Below are 16,876 nucleotides of genomic sequence, written 5' to 3'. Positions count from 1 at the left end.
GATACCAAGCACAGTAAATCTTTAGTTCCAGAGAAATTTGTATGGGCGGAGAATGCAAAGATGGTCTTAGAAACAAACTTAGCTTCAGTTGTGATATGTTACTGGGTATATTTGTGGTTTCTATCAACATGACTTTGCTTCAGGATACAGCTTAAGGTCCAGAATACTCTTGAAAAATGGATGCATTTAGTGGGGGGGGGTGGGGGTGGGGGTGAGGGGGGGGGGAATCCACTCGAACGGGATGGTTTAAAAAAACCTGCTATTATCTAAAAACCTTCTATCTAGAAAAATGAGGTAAGGGGCTTAGCAGACCTCCGCAGAGTTGTTCTGCCTTTTCCCTCTTCCAGCTGACACGAAGAGCTGCTCTTCAGCCCTTTGACAGGCGGGGGGGCTTTGCCTCGCTCCAGCCTCAGCAGCGCTCCCGGACTGGTTTTGGGGAGCGGCTTTGCCCAGGGACAGGACAAGTGGGGGGAAGGAGCGTGTGACAGCTCTGCCCGGGTCCTGAGCTGCCTCTGGAAACCCGCCCGCTCCCCAGCCGTGGCACTGGGGCTTTCTTTGTGCGGTTCCTACAGCACTGCCCAGGAGAGGAGAGGGGAGGTGGGGGTGAGGGTGTTCCCCGGGCGCTAGAGCTGCGCTGCTCCCGCACTGCTGCCTCAGTGTGCGGGGAAAAGGCGTGTGGCCCCCCCGCCGCAGAGACTGCGGCCCTGGTGGGGTCGGTGGGGAGGGCGGCAGGTCGGGGCTGCAGGGGCAAGAGGGAGAGGGGGGAATTTTTCTGCCTCAGCGCCCATGTGCAGCAGGGCGGGGTGAGCCGGGAGAGCCGCCGGCAGCGGGGCCGCGTGCTCGGGGGAGCAGCTGAGGAGAGACGGGGTGCTGGGGGGGGGGGGGGGGGGGGGGTGGCGTGGCGGCAGGAGCGCGGCGGGGCCGGGGGAGCCGGCAGGGGCTCGGCCTGCGGCTGCGGGCGGGCCGCCGGGCCGTCCCCGCCCCGTCCCCAGGCGGCCTGGGACGCCGCGGAGCCCCGCCGAGCCGAGCCGAGCCCGGCGGGAGGGAGGCGGGAGGCGGGGGCCGGGCGGGCGGCGGCGCGCTGAGGGGCGGGCTGGGCCGGGCCGGGCCGGGCCGGGCGGGCGGCGCTGCCGGGTGCCCGCCGCGGCGTGTGGGTGGCTCCAGGCGGCCGGTACCCAGCGACAGGCGGCGGAGTGGGAGGAGGCTGGCGGGGCGGAGGAGGAGGAAGAGGAGGAGGAGGAGGGAGCGCGGCGGCGGCGTTGCGGGCGTATCAGCCGGTGCTGGACTATGGTGCGGCTCGGCGGGGGCTGACACGCCGGCACCCCGCCCGCCCTCCCCGCGGGCTGACAGGCGGCGGGCCCCGAGCCCCACGTGTGGGATGTGAGAGCTGCCCTCGCCGGGGGAGCATGAGCTGTGCCCAGGCCGGCATTGTCCAGGTACGAGGGGCTGCTGCCGCCCGGCCCCGCGGCGGGGGGGACGGGGCCCGGGGGGGGGGGAGGTGGGGGGGAGGTTTGGCGTTGCTTCCCCGCGGAGAAGTGCGAGGCGGGATGGGGCCGGCAGCGGCCTCGCCGCCGGGAGAGGCCCTTCCCGGGGCGGGCGAGGTGCGGTGGCGGGTCGCGGGTGTGCGCTGCCATCCGTGCCCGGCGGCGCGGGTGCCTTTGTGCCCGGGAGCCGGCCGGTCTCTGCGGGAACGGGACCTCCTGCCCTCCCTCCGTGTCCGTGGGCACTTCCGCGGGTGGGGGGTGGCCGGGGAGGGGGCGGGGGGGGTGCTCTCCGTGGAGCGGATGGGCCCTGGTGGGTTCCGAGATCAGTCGTCGGCCTGTCGGCTGGATTCCACTAGCGAGGAAATAGTGTAGAATTATGATGAGCGACGTGCCGGCGGGGATTGACATCATTTGGGGATGTGGATGCGCGCAGGCGGTGATGAAGAGTCCCGCGCTGAATTTTCGGTGGTTACGTCCCTTCCCTGTAAAAGAAGAAGCCCCCAGATTTGGTTCTTGGCTCCTTGACAATGCAGCAAAATTTAAAGCACAAACTGCCTTTTTTTCCCCCGACTCTGTTGCTGTAAGCCGATCTTGTGACTTCATATTTTGGTTATTACCTTGTGTTATTATGTAACTGCATTTCTTCGTTAGCAGTTAAATAAAATAACTTATAATAAGTATGTTAAGAACATTGCCCCAGCCTGTAGCACTGTCAAATGCTGCTTTTCTCATTTCGCAGCCTGCATAGATAATGGGTTTGTACTGACACAGGTGCATACAATTCATTTTGTTGTCCCTTGCATCGTTTCCCGTGTGTTTCTCTGTAGTTGCAGAAGAAATTACTTGGCCTGGGTTTAGATTTTTGCATCCTGCTGTTTGGAGCTGCAGTAGTGCCCTTTTTTTTTTTTTTTTTTTTTATGCTGCACTCAGCAGAAGTGCGTAGTGAGACTGTACAACAGTCAGTCAGGCTGTGATCCTGTCCGTGTATTTCCCAGCGCTACCGTCTCGTTTTGTGGGGCACCCAGCCCTGCCTGAACACAGCAGCAATTAGGGGCAGGGTGCCGCTGTGCCAGCGGTGCCACATAGCAGGTGGCAGGCTGCGCCTTTCTGATTAGTGCTCATACGAGGATTGCAGTTATTACAGTAATTCATTTTAGCTTGGGGATTCATTTTGAAAATTTGGATTTTCCACTAAGAAGGGATTATCATTTCTCTGTGTAGTACGTGTGTTTTATGAAGAAGTGGAGTATAGTATGTGTCCTGGCTGCTGTCTCTATTTCTTTTCTGTCTCTGAAACGCACACCCATTTGGACAACACAGGTGCAATGTTGATTTTCATGCTGGAACCAGAAGTAGGTGTAAAAAAGCAGCGCACGCTTAGTCAACACACAACACTCATCCTGCCGATGCAGTCTGTCTAGTACGGGGAGGGAAAAGAGCATCTGTCCTTACGGAGGAGATGCTGGGTCTATTCACTGCTTTGCTTCAGGAGGGTGAGCGGGGAGTTAGCTCAGAACAAAGAGTGGTTGGTCAGCTGGCCAGCGCTTGTGAGGAGCGAGCGGTGGGTGAGTTGGTGGTGGATGGTGGGTCGTCTCACTTGTGTGATACATACGCTAATGTGTTGCTGACTTAATGTGACCTGAGCTCTGGACTCCTAACCTTTTTAGTATCAATCAGCTCTTTCTCATCAGTTTACCCGTTTGAAACCAGAGCGGGCCAGAGCATGAACAGACGCGCTCAGTGACTTTATCAGGAACTATCAATATCTGAATGTGGTGGTGATTTATTTGAAAGCAAACTGTGTACACGCGCTCAGAACATCCCAAAGAATCAATTCAAAATCCATATGCTCAGTATTTTAAAAGCATTCTAATAAACAACGTGGAATTTATTGTATTCCAATAAATAACTGTCTAAGACTTGTTACTAAAGTGCATCTTTCTGTGGCTTTGTCTTTCGTGTACGTGGCATGCAATCTAGCATTCTTTGCGACTACGAGATAATCCCTGTGAAGCTTCGTGGCGTTTTGCATGTGTTATGTCTGACACTAAGTAGCGTTCATTCAAGGTAGTGCTAAATCCTTCTTATTGCCTCCTTTTGAATGGTGGTCTTACAAACAATGCAATTACTTGAATAAACAGCGCAAGCGGAATTTAGCTTATTAGCTGCTTTTTGAAATACCGCAAGAGTTGTGGCATAGTGGGGGGGATTCAAGTTGTGAGAGGGATGGTGTTGAATAGTTGGTGTCAGGCCAGGAGCTGTTCTAACAAAGAGGTTGGGTTACGTATTTTTTAAAGTTGTTGGAAATCTGTCTTGGAGATGCAGGCATTACGGTTGCCCCTGTGGTTTCAACTCTGAAAACTGCTTTCTAAAAAAGAAAATCCCACAAGACAACCTTCCCATTCCCCCACCAGTTAAGTGCGTTGCAAATTTCAGACAGAAGGGCTTTCAGTGATTATAAAAAGTAATTGTTCCAAAGTACCTTAGTTTGTGGTGATGGAGTTTGCCTGAGAATGTAACTCGTCTTCACAGTGACTTTCTTTCTTTCTAAGCATCTCTCTGGTCCTAAGTCTTACCTACTTAGTTTCCTCCAAATTTAGGGTTACCCACAAGGTCTGGCTTCAGCATGCGTAGATTGTAACTTATAGAGAGGCCCCTACAGACAGGGAGGAAAGCTCGAGCCTTATACAAGTGTGGTGGCTCGCTCTCCCTCCTGTTCTGTCGAAGGGATGCTGCCAGCCTACGCCAAAGTGTGCCTTAGTGAATATTACCCAAAACACTTTAATTGGGTATCCAAACATACGTGTGGCTTCCACAAGTGAATCGTACCTGCAGCTGGGACAGCTTTCCAGCGTACACTGCTAGGAACTGTCAGTGCATGGGGAGTCACCAGCACTTCAGATGCTCCCCAGCCGCCGGTGGCACCTGTGCTGCCCGGACCGTTGCTGTACCATTGGCTCCTTCCTTCAGCTCGGCTTGGGGGAGCAGCTGGAGGATGGTCCTGCTCATCCAGTCTGTGTCTGCCTATTAGCACGAAAAGGAATTGCGACGCCCCCTTTTCTTCAGGATGTCTGTTGTTTGTTTACGCTCAGTGGCTTTCTCGGTTTTGGCAATAAGGAGATGAGTCAGTTTTGCTTCTGTTTAAGGGTTTTTTTACCCATTTCTCTTGTAACATTTCATGTGCTGTTGTGATTCTGCAATGGCTGAGTGGCAACCACTGCAGGGGTTTGGTTTAATTCCTTAGAAATATGTTTCTGTTGGCCTTAGATATCATGAACATTAATTCTGATAAAGTCTAAAACAAGGCTAGCTCTTACGTACTTGCGCATTTGTCCTAAAACAGCAGTATTTTGGTTTCCACTGATAATCTCAGGAGGCGTGCAACACAGGAAAAATAAAAGCACAGGCAGTAGCAAAGGGCAGGCTGAGATGCCACCTACTCCGGTTGATGTTTTCCAGTTGAGATTTGAGGCCAACAAGATGCTTAGAATTAATTAAGAAGAAATGGCAAGGTTCTTTGATGTAGGGAGCCCAGGGTCATTTTTGTTACAGTTAATGAATGGTGGCTAGGCAGCTGTATAATAGGCTTGTGAGTCAGTCTTGGACTTTTTTGATCAGCTATGCCATGGCTGGGGTATCTCATCGACAGCTCTGAAGTAGGTTCTTCAGGCAGGACTCCCAACAAGGGGCTGAGACTGTCCCTTGGCAAGATGGTGTCCTCGTCTCAGATGTTTGTGGGTTCACCAGAATATGGGCCAGTAAAACTGGTCCAAGCTACAGGCAAAACAAGCAGTTGTCACGGGCAGCAGGCTGCTGGCTGTAGCCCCACAGCCTGCTTTTGCTTTGGAAAGTGGGAGAAGTTGGGCTGAAGCAGGGCAGCAGCTGAGCCTGAAGTGGGGTTCCCCCACTGCAGTACCTGTTGCAGCTCCTGTTTGTTCTCTCCCTCCAGTGGCAGCAGCAACAGAAACCTCAGCTCCTCAGGACTCTCCTTCCCCAACTCTCTACTTTATCATCTCACCCTCCTTTTCCATGAGTTAGGAGCAGCCTAAGCTTGATCCCAGCCCCTCATCCTTTTGTCCAGCACATTGCCTACAATGCAGGTAAACCTTGAGGTGGCTTGGGGACGGGGAGGGGATCGATATGGCAAGCTGTTCATTTTAGATCTTAAAAAAGGGGGAAACCCTGGTGCTCTTGTTTGAAGTATCGAAGTAAATGATCAGCACCGTGCTCCTCAGGGAACTGCTGCGCTCCATTGTATTGCAAAGTTCCTTGAGGACGCAGCAGCACAGGCAGCGTTCCCTTGCTGCAGAGCAGAAGGTCTGTGGGAGAGAGTGCGTGCACAGCAGGCAGGAAGGCTATTATTGAGACCTTCGCTGAGGTTTCATTTTATGCATTTAGCAAAACAGGCTCGCTCTTTCACGCTTTCCAGATATTTTTATATTTCTCTGCAGATGCTTGTAGAACACCAACATTTGTTTGGTTTGAAGCCTGAATTAAAATTCCCAACCAATGTCTAGAGTCAAAAGGAAAGAAAAAAAAAAAAAAAAAGCAACTGTTTGTCCCAGAATTCAAATCCATTTAAATCTGCGAGTTGTTAACCCATGAAATAGTGATGCAGGATAGAATGTCTCTTGGACTGAATCACTTGTGTTTAAAATGGAACATGCTCTAAAAATAAATGGGTAATTGCTTCAGTGTAGTCAATATGGAATTTAAAGATGACTGACAGTGATTTGTCATCCATCTCCATAGCAGGAGTCATCTGGGAAGTCTGTGATGTTAAAGGCATTTGTTTCTATTAGCACCTTTTAAAGTAGTTTTGTTAATGAGCTTTTGAACACCAGGACTGAAATCTGTCATGTGGTATAATTAATTTTTCCATACCATAGGCAAATGTGTGCCATGTGCACCTTCAATTACCAAATCAGGTTTGTCAGGTCCTGAAATGTGTAGTTCAGCAGGCCTATTGTTTTAGAGGAAGGAGGAGCATGCTGTTCTTCTGGTGCCAACAAAGTGCTTTCACACGTCTCCATGTAAAATTTCGGATGGCATCCTGCAAGCTTGGGAAGATCAGATATTGTGCTACCCACTGTATACTTTTTGCAGAGGGGAAGGCTGATGGATACCCCTCCCAAACGTGTAAGCGGAAGAGGTGGAGCAGGAAATTGTCTGCTTTTCCCAAGGGGGAGAGGAGAGCAAGAGAGAGGGAACGCTTGACAAGATGGTTAAATAAGTTGTTCTTTACTGTATGCGGGTGAAATGCCTGAGTGCTCATTGTATGGAGCAGACGGGTCAAGGAGCTGTTCTCTGGATCTTAAGTCTTGCTGTGACTCCTTCTTCCCCGAAACAAACGATCCTGCCAAAGTCTGTCTCTTTGGCAGAACATACGTTGTATATTGTACAGACTTTGCTAAACTAGGTAAGAAGCAACAAAGTTGGGGATAATCCAGCTTTGGTTGTGAGCTGGATGCCTGTTGTAAGGCATTTCCTGAACCATTTGAACTGCGGTTGTCCTTCCAGCTGGACACAGCTAATGTGTGTGGGGCTACCTGCCTGGGCATCTGCAGGCACGCTGACCAGTGCTTGACAAACTAGTGGGATGGATAGGATCCTCTGATGTCCCAAGCTGGTCCTTGTGCAGCTAGGTACTTTCCTTTGAAATCTGGGCCTTGTAAGGCTGATGTTGTTAAAGTAGGAAATACTGTCTTGTGCCTACAGCCTAAGGAAAATATAAACTTAGAATTCACATTCTATTGCAGAACATCTATCAGGTGTTGGGTTATTTTGTCAACTGTCTTTTATGATTTTTTTTTTTAAAAAAAAAAGCTCTTGGAGAGGCCTTAGGATTTTTAATATAGAAATATATATGCTTTTTGTTTGACATGGTACTTTTTGTCTGCAACTGTGTGGTTGTCTGAAGAAGACAAAGACAACAATAGATTTACTCTCTGAAGCAGCATCTTGCTTTAAATAGCAAGGTTTATTTACTACATGCTTAACATGAAGAGGGGGGAAGAGGATGAAATGTTTAATCTTGGAGTCAGAACACACGTTTCCAAGATGATGCTGTTCAAGGTTCATGAAAGGCCCATTAGCCATTAGGTTGTCTGCTGCCTTAGTTACAGGCCTGTGGAAGCTGCATGGAGATCAGGAGTGAGATCTTTTCAGGAACTTTTAAAGTTGCTTAATTTGACTGCACCATGCTCTCAAATGGTAGTCAATGTGAGGTCAATACCGTGATTCAGAAATACTACATAACATTCCCTGAGTCATAGTGGAGACCCGATGCTGAGATAAAGTATTACTGAGACAAACCCTTTGGTCTGAAAATGAACAATGGTCCTCCTGAAGTTATTGGGAACTTTGCTTGATGAAGGGCAGTGCTGTCTGGCCTTTTGTGATCTATTTTTTTAAACTTTTTTTTACATAGCTGAGTATCATAGGGAAGCTGGCTGTTTGCTGTGCCAGCATGAAGCACTGACATTTCTTTCTCATTACTCTAGCAGCAGGCTAAAGCAGAAGCAACCATAGGAGTTACTACCCAGACCAGGTATTAAGGACTAATGAGCTGAACTGTATTTTCTCCTCGTCTTCTTAGGCTAGAAAAGGGTTCCAACATAGAAGCATCTGGTCCTGTGGTAGAACTCCCTTCCAAGACCCATCACTATGGTGGCTTATAAGATTTGGCTACTTGATTTACCTTCTTTTTGGTTCTGCTTCTTAACGTTCCTTAAGGATTTTGCTTTGTGTGTGAAAGGAAATTACTCAGTTTTTTATATGAGCAAAGCTCCCATTAAAGAATAAGCTTTCCCACCTGACTAAAAGCAGGATTTCTTATGTTGGTCAAGAAACTGCATGCTGGTGTAGAACCATTACCTGCTCTTGAAATTTGACTTTATATTACTCCTTCATGCTCCTCAGAACTGTTACTCTCAAAGCATCCTCTTTGCAGATTTTCAAAGGCTCTCCCTCTCTGCACATGAGTTTGCATTCTCTTTGATATCTCCTCTCCCCCTTCAGCCTTCCCACTCCCCAAGAACTGGGTGATTGCAGAGTACTGTTGTTCTTTCCAATGCACTTTGCTACACAGATAGCTGTTCCTAGGCTGTGCAATCTTATGTCTCAGACAATTAAAACATGGGTTAATAGCTCAGACTAATTCTCTGTACCCAATAGCATGATGTAGGCTAAAACATCAGTGTCTGCATTTGAGCAATTATATTAGGGCATTTCTAATTAAAAACATGTATCACCTAATTGTAAGTGTCTGAATTCTTAAATATCTGTGTCTTCTGCACTCAACTGTGGATAAAGCAGGAGCAGGTACAGAGAGGGTACTTGCTTATCCTAAAGTGCTCAAGGCAATTTACAAACCTAGTGTTAGATTTTACTGTTGCTGAGGAGGGAATGAAAAAGTTTGAGACATGGGAACAAAATAGCAAGCAATGCAGCAAAATTGTAGCAAAGGTGTAGTAAAGTGTTTTGGGTGCTTCTGTGTGTTCAACTCGCCAACTGTGCTGCTGAGGTTTGGCTAGAGGTGGATCCTAGAGGAGGGTGGAAGCAGACAGCGTCTTCTAGAAATCTGATCTAAGGATCAGCTGCTCGATTTGCTTGTTGGAGCCACATGGTAGCTTCTTCTAGGTGTCAGCTGTATTGTCTTATCCAGCTTGGAAGATCGTCACAAGCCCAGGGAAGTTGCTGCAGAACTAGAAAGGGGCAGACTGCCCTCGTGCCTCTTCTCTCCTTGTGTGTCTGCCTGCAAAGGTGGCTTTTTGAAGCTTGGAATAGGGGTAGTGGCCCAGGCTAGGGTCCCTGCAGGGGTGTCCCAACCCTGCACCCTCACCATCTTTAAAAAAAAAAAGACAACCCAAAATATCTAAAGCTTTAATTGGAAATTAGTAAGAAACAATGTCCCAACAGATTGTACAGGAAGAAGTTGCTTGATTACAGAAAAGGGATGAATATAGGGTTGTGAGGGAGAGGTGGTACATTTAAACCTCTACTTGGAGTGGGAATAGAAATGCGTCTGGCAGAGCCTCTTGATTGCCTAGTTCATATCAGAATGACTTCTAGTGGTTATCAAGCGTGGATTTTGTACATGTGTGTATGAATTATTTGTTGGTAAAGTAAGATTCTGAGGTTTGGACTCCATGTTAAATATATGCCTGTTTTAACCTATTTTTTCCAACCTAATTCTGCTAGCAGTGTGTGTGAAAGCATGATGTTACTTGCTTAGGGACTCCTGCTGACTTTAGAAAGACAATGCACCTTAGGAAAGCTGGTACACAAGTGGTAGCAGGCTCATGGTTTGTGTGAGATGGACTGTCAGGCTAGCTCAGCAAGGGGAAGATGTGGAATAGATGTTTGAGGAGGAGTCTACTGATTTAACACCGTATCATCTAGCAGCTCGGGAAGGGTCATCGTGAATAATGTGTTTGGCTGATTTGTGACCTTGTAATAGAGCTGAGAGATGGACAGGAGATCAATGTACTTGATGGCCTTCTAATAACTCACTGGAAAACCCAGTTCATCTCCTTTTAGCTACCTGGACCAAAAGGGATATAAATGCAGTATTGCTAATCCACATAATCCCTGTGGGACCACGAGAGGGGACGCCCACAGGCTGAAATGAAAAGTGATAAGAGGGCCTTAAGCAAATGAAGATCTAAGCTGCTAAGTCTACATGGCATACTGTGAGCTTACTAGCTTACATCCAGGACACTATAGCCATGTTTTGTGCAGCACTGCACCAAAAAAGAGAGGCATAACAGATTAGCCTGCGTTGGCTGCATGCGACTGGTTTGTGTGCAGGCAGCAGTGGGGTTCCTGCTCTGTGCTCCCCAGGGCTTTTATCTCCAGCATAATGCAGGCAAAAGCAGTTTGCTACATCTCTTCCCCCTCGGTGTGCTTGTGCCCTGGGTCAGGTGCAAAGCTGGTTAACAGTGCCTGAAGGGAGGCAGGTCCTCAGAAGCAGATACTCTAAAACTGGTGTGTTGGGTAGAACCTGTTGCTCAGGGAGGAGCTGCCCCCTCCAGGAAGGGGTGTTAGTATTTCTCTTGCACCTGATTTAGATCAGACCTAGATCTGTGACTTTCCAGGAATTTGCCCTAACAGGCAGGGAGCTCCTCTAAGTGTGTGTGAGTATGGGACGTGATTTACACCCATCTGGCCAAAGTCATTATGTTCCGCATAGAAGATTTGCAGATTCATTGAGCCAGAGAGCAAGAGGGAGCATAACTCTGATTTAATGGGTAGAGGGGGAGTTTCTGGGTTCCTTTGCCAAGGACTGGTTCATGTGTTTTATATGCAGAGCAGCAAGTGGGATGTCAAGACTGGAGTTTCTGGAATGCGCAGGAGCAGAACACTAGGTCCCTGAATGCTGTTACGTTGAAAGCAGGGCTCAGTAGCAGTGAGTACCATTTTCAACTTCAGTGCCCAAATTCTGCATTCTTTTGATCTGGCCCAAAATATCTGTGTTCAGTCTCAGTCTTCTGAACTGTTTTTATTCATGCTTCAGTGATGTGTCCAATGGGAATCTCCATGTTCGTTTGACTTGTTTTATGGAGTAGTTTTCTGAGTTGAATCCTGGTAGCTAATGGTGAATATGAAAGCTTTCAGATACAAATTCTCATGTAATAGATACCAATATAATTCAGTCAGAGCTTTGATAAGCAACAGATTATATGTAGTAACCAGTTCTTCAAGCCTCAGAGGGCCTAGGATCAGAGCTCAACGTTGTTGGGCTCATCTCTGAGTTTTAGAGTGAGAAGATGTAGGTGAGAGATTACAGGAAGATGCTTTCCAACTGCACCACTCATCCAAAACCATTAGCTTTCCATAACCACTTCCCTGGATCCCTGCCTTCATGGTCTCTGATAGGTGGTTGGGCAGGAGGGAGACTTTGCAGCCATAGAGGTCTCAGCTGGATGCAAATTGAGGATTTCTCATCAGAGGAACACAGTTAACATTTCAGTTCATGCTAAATGAATCTAAAAGAAGTTAGCTCCCTCTCAAACCTTTTAGGTGTTTTTTTTTTTCCCCCAGTTTTTAAAGGAAGTGGAGGTTTTGTGCCAAAGTTAGCAGGCAAATTCTGCATCTTCTTGGAGGTAGCAGGTCTTCTGTCTAATACAGAACCATTGTTATGTAGTTGCTTTAGAGGGGAAAAAAAAAAACAAAACATTTTTAGGCCAGAGAGGGTTGGCGTTGAGCAAACTTTCTTAGAGACCACTAGCCAAGCACGATGTTTCTCCTCTTGCCGTGCACGCTTCACATCCCTGCAGTGCTGGGCTTGTCTTCCCGTGTGTGGTTCAGGTGTGGTTCAGGAGCTTGGACCAGCCCTTGGCAGCCCTGCTGAATGCTGAGTCACAGGAAAGAGCTGGAGACACAAACACTACTCATATCTGTGCAGCACTGGAGGATTATTTGCTGAAAACTGGAGACCCCCGTAAATCACATGCACTTCTTCAGTTGTTGATCGAGATTGGTGGTATAATTACGAAGTTCATTTTCAGATAGCTGCCTGCTTGAGTAAAGAGCTGAATTTGTCACCATGTGAGCCACCCTGAGGCTACCAAGCCTCCTTTGAAGTAAATAAATAAATAAATAAATCCATGTATTTTTTTCCTTGCATATATTTTTTGGGAATACGTGTCATTTATGTGCAGACATTGAGTCACCCCCATTTTGATGACTCCTCTCCTTGGACTCTCTCGCTCCCAGCGAAGACAGGAGACCTGGCAGAAGCAAACCCAATGCACTGCAAACATGCAGCATAATTATCTTCTCAAAGTAGCTCTGGTGCATGCATGTGTGGGAGGAGGGGAGGCATATTAAATAGTGGAACCACATGAAAATTTGCCAGTGGAACGGTTTTCTGTCAAAAAAAATGCTGTTTTAAACAAAATCAAAATGTTTCTCATGAGAATGTGTTTGTACTGCAGCTGGCAGCCTTTCAGAGGACCTGGAGCCCTGCAGCCTTGTTTAATGATCAGATCCATTTGGGAGAGATCAGAGATGGAGGTGTGGCAAGGTGGTGGCTGTTGTTATGCTTCAGCTGTAAGGAAAACTTCAAACTGCTTTCGTTTCCCACAGTGCAGAAGATGAGACCTGACCTACTCTGCTTCAGAAAGCCAGCCATTTCTTAAAAACTATCTACTGTCTTCAGCGCACATCATCATTATAATGTTGCAGTTGTATTATTGTATTTACTTTGCGGAAGCCCAGGCCTGATCTCATTGCTACGTCAAGTGCATTTAAGTCACCGATCTTGCACTGCGGATGCATTTGGCCCAGAAGGGCTTAAAGTAACTGTGAAAAAATTCACTGCGTATTTATGTGGGACAGAGACCACACAGATTTTTCAGCTTACAGTTTTGTAACACTTGCACACTGGAAAACAAAAGCACGTCGGTGAGGGAACCTGCCCACACGTACATGTTTGCTTTTTGGCTTGACAAGATCACCTTGAATGGCATCCCTTCTCCCTTTTTAATTCAGTTTTTCCAGTTTAGATACTAACGTTATTTTAGCCAGGTTCTCTCTCTATTTTTTTTTTTTTTTTTTTAACTCCTGACACTGATGGCAGCAATTTTTTTTTCCTTCTCATTATCTCTGCTTCCCTCTACCTCACGAACACCTTTTTTATAGCCATTGGAGGCTATAATATGTCTATTCTCTCAATAGCAAGCCTGTAGATGTTTGGTATTCCAATCTAAGCTGCTACAAGCCAAGCATAGTGGTACTGTTTAGGCCCTTCTGGTGTCAGTGATGGTAGCACCTACTTATTTTGGTTACAAAAAGGCCTGTGCTTTGACAGACCTGGGCTGTCTTACTTAGGGTACAGCAAAAGCAAACCCTCTGTGGCAGATTGTTCAAAAGTGATCTTCATCGAGGAAAGAAATGTCCCATTTTGGCTTCACTTCTCTTGTGGCAGTCAAACTAGGTGTCGGTGCAATGGACAGAAAAATGATGGCTTCAACTAAAGTCTTTACCATTTCAACAGCTTTTTCTTTCTCCCCTTTTGTGGCAATTTGTCTTGTTCCTGCAAAGACCTTTTTTCACCCTTTGCCCTGTGGGTTGTTCTGGTGTGTTGAAGACCATCCTCCAGCCGCTTAGTCTGTCAAAACATGAATGTGGAAAATGCATTTTTCTTAGTGTGAACACTCAACAACGCATTTGTTTGACAACTGAGCAGTTCCTTGTTCAGAGCATGCTGTGCAGCAATAACATAGCAGCTTTGTCACCTCCTAAGTAAGATGAAGAAAGAGAAGGTTAATGGATTTTTTTTCTATTATTATCCTAAGACTATTCCTCATTCTGTTTAGTTCACCAATTTCTTGTGCTTATTTGCTAGTGCTTGCCTTGCATCCTGCGTATACAGGTACCTTTCAGTCTTCCCCTGGCCCTGCACCTCTTCTGCTGGATGACAGGCTGGAGGGTGTCCCTGTTGTGTCACTGGTTCCCTGGCTCCAGGTATACACATAGCCAGAGGCAGAACTAGTCTCGAACTGCTCTATCATCTGGGCAAAACTTGGAGGTGTGGAACTTTGTCTGTCCCTGGACAAATCAAAAGAGAAATAGCAGAAACTTTATCACTGTGCTTAATGTTTTCATAGGCTGAGTGTAGATAGCCAAATATATATGAAAAACAATTGTATTTTGAAAAGTTCTTTCACTTTACCTTGAAGGTGTCCTGCTGTCCATGGATGAAAATGGGGATCTTTCAGATATCCTTGTCATGCTCTGCCAGAAATGCTTAGCCATTTTCAGTTGATGGACCCTAAATCTTCAGATCTTAAATGCTTTTCTAGCAGGGATGTGAACCCCCTTGTGGAAATGCCATGTCATATCTGCCATTCAATTATCTATGTAACCTGTGTTCTTCAGGTCTCACAGTTTAAAAAAAAAAATAAAATTGTTATAGTTAAAAGGAATTTTCTGTATTTCAGTCTGTGCCCATTTCTTCTGGTCCTGTTGCTGGACACCACTGAGAGGAGCCTCATTCAGTCTGCCTCACTCCATCCCACCATCTATTTATGCACATTGATAAGATTCCCCTTGAACCTTTTCTTCTCCAGGCTAAATGATCCCAGTGCATCCTTCTGCTTTTCTAGCCACCTGTGTGTTAGCCATTTCCTTGGGTCAGGACATGCATTTGTGGTGGCTGCATGGAGACCTGCATCAGGGAATTGACCCGCATTAGAGGTAACCTGGTATTTTATGCCATGTAGTTTTAACCCAGATGAGATCTACTTAACTGTTCCATGAAGGCTTATGACAATGCAAGCAAACACCCAAGCAAAGGCTGGGTGCGAGGAGTGGGAGGAAGGCAAGGTGTTTCTCCTTGTGGAAGTGTCAGTTTATGCTGGCTTAAAGAGTTTGTGACAGTAGTCACCTGCGTGCACTGTGAAGAGATGTGAAGGCCTAAGGGTAAAAATCTTTGGTCTAGACTTACCAAGAAACCAAGGCAAGGGAGATGGCGTTTTGGCAGGGATTTCTGTCTGCCATGAGAAAATCACTTTTCTGTATTATTTCTTTACCCTCACCCCAAATATTTTCTGCCCAGGAACTTTCTTAAACTGTGATAGTGTTTCTGTGGATTTAGTACCCTTTAATAGAGACCTGCTTCATGAAATCTCCCCTGCTTTCCTTTGAACCTATCTAAACTTTTACTGTAATTTGAAAATGAATTTCACAACTCAGCATGTTAAGAACCACCTCCTTTAGTCTGTTGTGAGCCTGACTCCTAGTGTCTTCTCTTCGTGCCCCCTCCTTGTAGTGGAAAAGAAAGTGAATGATGCTATGACCTCTTTTCCACTTGCGAGTCTGTGAAACTTTGTCTTCCCTCACTTGGCTTTTATCCTTCCCTGAATCTTCTCTTAATCTTCACCCCGCCTTCATCTTTGGTACCTGCAATACCCTTCCTCTCCTAATTCGTTACCTTTATACTATGTGCTCCTGTTTTTCAGGTAGTCCTTTTGCATTAACTCCTAAACTAGTTCTTCTAACTGCAACCCCTAATGTGCAATTTTTGCATTTCTGGTTGTAGCTCTGCACATCCTGTGTGGTTCTGTTTTGCTGCTACCTCATCTGGACCCAGCGTGTTTTCTTATGTGACCCCTTTCTCTCTTTCCTCTTTTTTTTTTTTTTTTTTTTTTCCCTGCCACCCATGTTTAGGTCTTGGACTTAGTCTTGGCTTTAGTCTTTGACTTTACCAGACCAAATTCAGCTTTGTTCTTATGTTGGTAATTTTTTATCCTTTCCTATTGTAGTCTTTACTTCATCTTTCTTTCTGCAAGTTAAAATTTTGCTGTGAATGCCTTTTCCCCCTCTGTTCCATTTTATTTGAATACCAGGTCAATTTTTTTGCCAGTTTATCTTATGTTGATCTTCATGGATCTGCTGAATACTGCTGATTTCTTAAATACATGGTCTCATGCCTTCTGTCCCTCTTTTACTAGATAATTAACATGACTGAAGTACTTAGTTTCTGCCAGTGGTGTAGCAACTCTCTTCACTACTACAGAATGGCTATTGCAATAATATCTGTAAACTGCTGTTAGTATTTATCTTGTCTATATAAGGTTATCAGGTTTTGGTGTACAGACACTGACTGGATGATTTGCAGCTCAGGGCTATACCTTGCATTTCACAAAATTGTGACTGATGTTAGCTATTTGTGAGACAATTGTTTCTGATGTTTCTGACACTCTTTATTTTGCCTTATTAGTAGGTGATACGATATTTAAATCTTCCAAAATGCAGAAAACCTCAATGAATTTGGCTTGGGATTTTCAGGCACAAGTTGCTTATTGGGATCGTTTAGGGCTGTTTGAGGCTGCTGAGGGGTTCTGTCCTTTTTGGTGGAATTTTTGAGGATCTTTCTCCCACTGTTGTTATTACATGTATCTCACCTTACTCTAGCTGTCTACAATTGAGCCCTCTTGTGCCAGCAGAATAACTGGGCTCGCTGTAGTGGGGACAGGAGCTTGGGATGAACTATTCTGTATTTTAAAATAAGTTGGACTTTCCTGTGGGGGTGCTGCTCTCTCAACAGAGCCTCGATGCAAACTTAAGCAAAACTGTTAGAACTGGATGATGTAAATCTCACCTTACATCTACTATAGGGTTGTCTGTGGCAACAGAGGACTGGAAGCACTGGTCAGTATTTCTGTGGTGGTTCATACTGCTAACATCATTCACATCTGTCTTCTGGAGAGTTTAGTTTTGCTTTAACAGGGGCTGCATATCATGGTGTTCGGCAGAAGGTGTCACAAGCCGTAATGGTTGACTCATAATCACCAGCACATGTAGAGTGATGTACTTTTTGGAAACTACAAAGAGTAATCACATATTCAGCCAATATTTCTGTCCATAAGTATTGAAAAATCAGG

The 16,876-nt window shown here is 46.3% G+C and overlaps 1 protein-coding gene across 5 annotated transcripts in view; it reads left to right on the top strand.

The window, feature by feature from the left end:
• Positions 1-1,217: 1,217 nt before the first annotated feature.
• Positions 1,218-16,876, top strand: part of HECW1 (HECT, C2 and WW domain containing E3 ubiquitin protein ligase 1) — a 270,080-nt gene continuing 254,421 nt past the window's right edge. For 4 of the 5 annotated variants that reach the window (XM_074843134.1, XM_074843125.1, XM_074843101.1 and 1 more), the window contains exon 1: positions 1,218-1,436. In XM_074843134.1, coding sequence (XP_074699235.1) covers positions 1,407-1,436 — 30 coding nt within the window. In that variant the 5' untranslated portion in view covers positions 1,218-1,406. Of the gene's footprint in view, positions 1,437-10,815; positions 10,894-16,876 lie in introns of those variants that run through there. The other variant, XM_074843117.1, reaches the window with a different exon arrangement.

Source organism: Strix aluco, chromosome 1, assembly GCF_031877795.1.
Source record: "Strix aluco isolate bStrAlu1 chromosome 1, bStrAlu1.hap1, whole genome shotgun sequence".
In the NCBI taxonomy this organism is placed as follows: Eukaryota; Metazoa; Chordata; class Aves; order Strigiformes; family Strigidae; genus Strix; species Strix aluco.
Note: the sequence above shows the minus strand (reverse complement) of the source record. Positions and strands in the feature narration are given on the sequence as shown.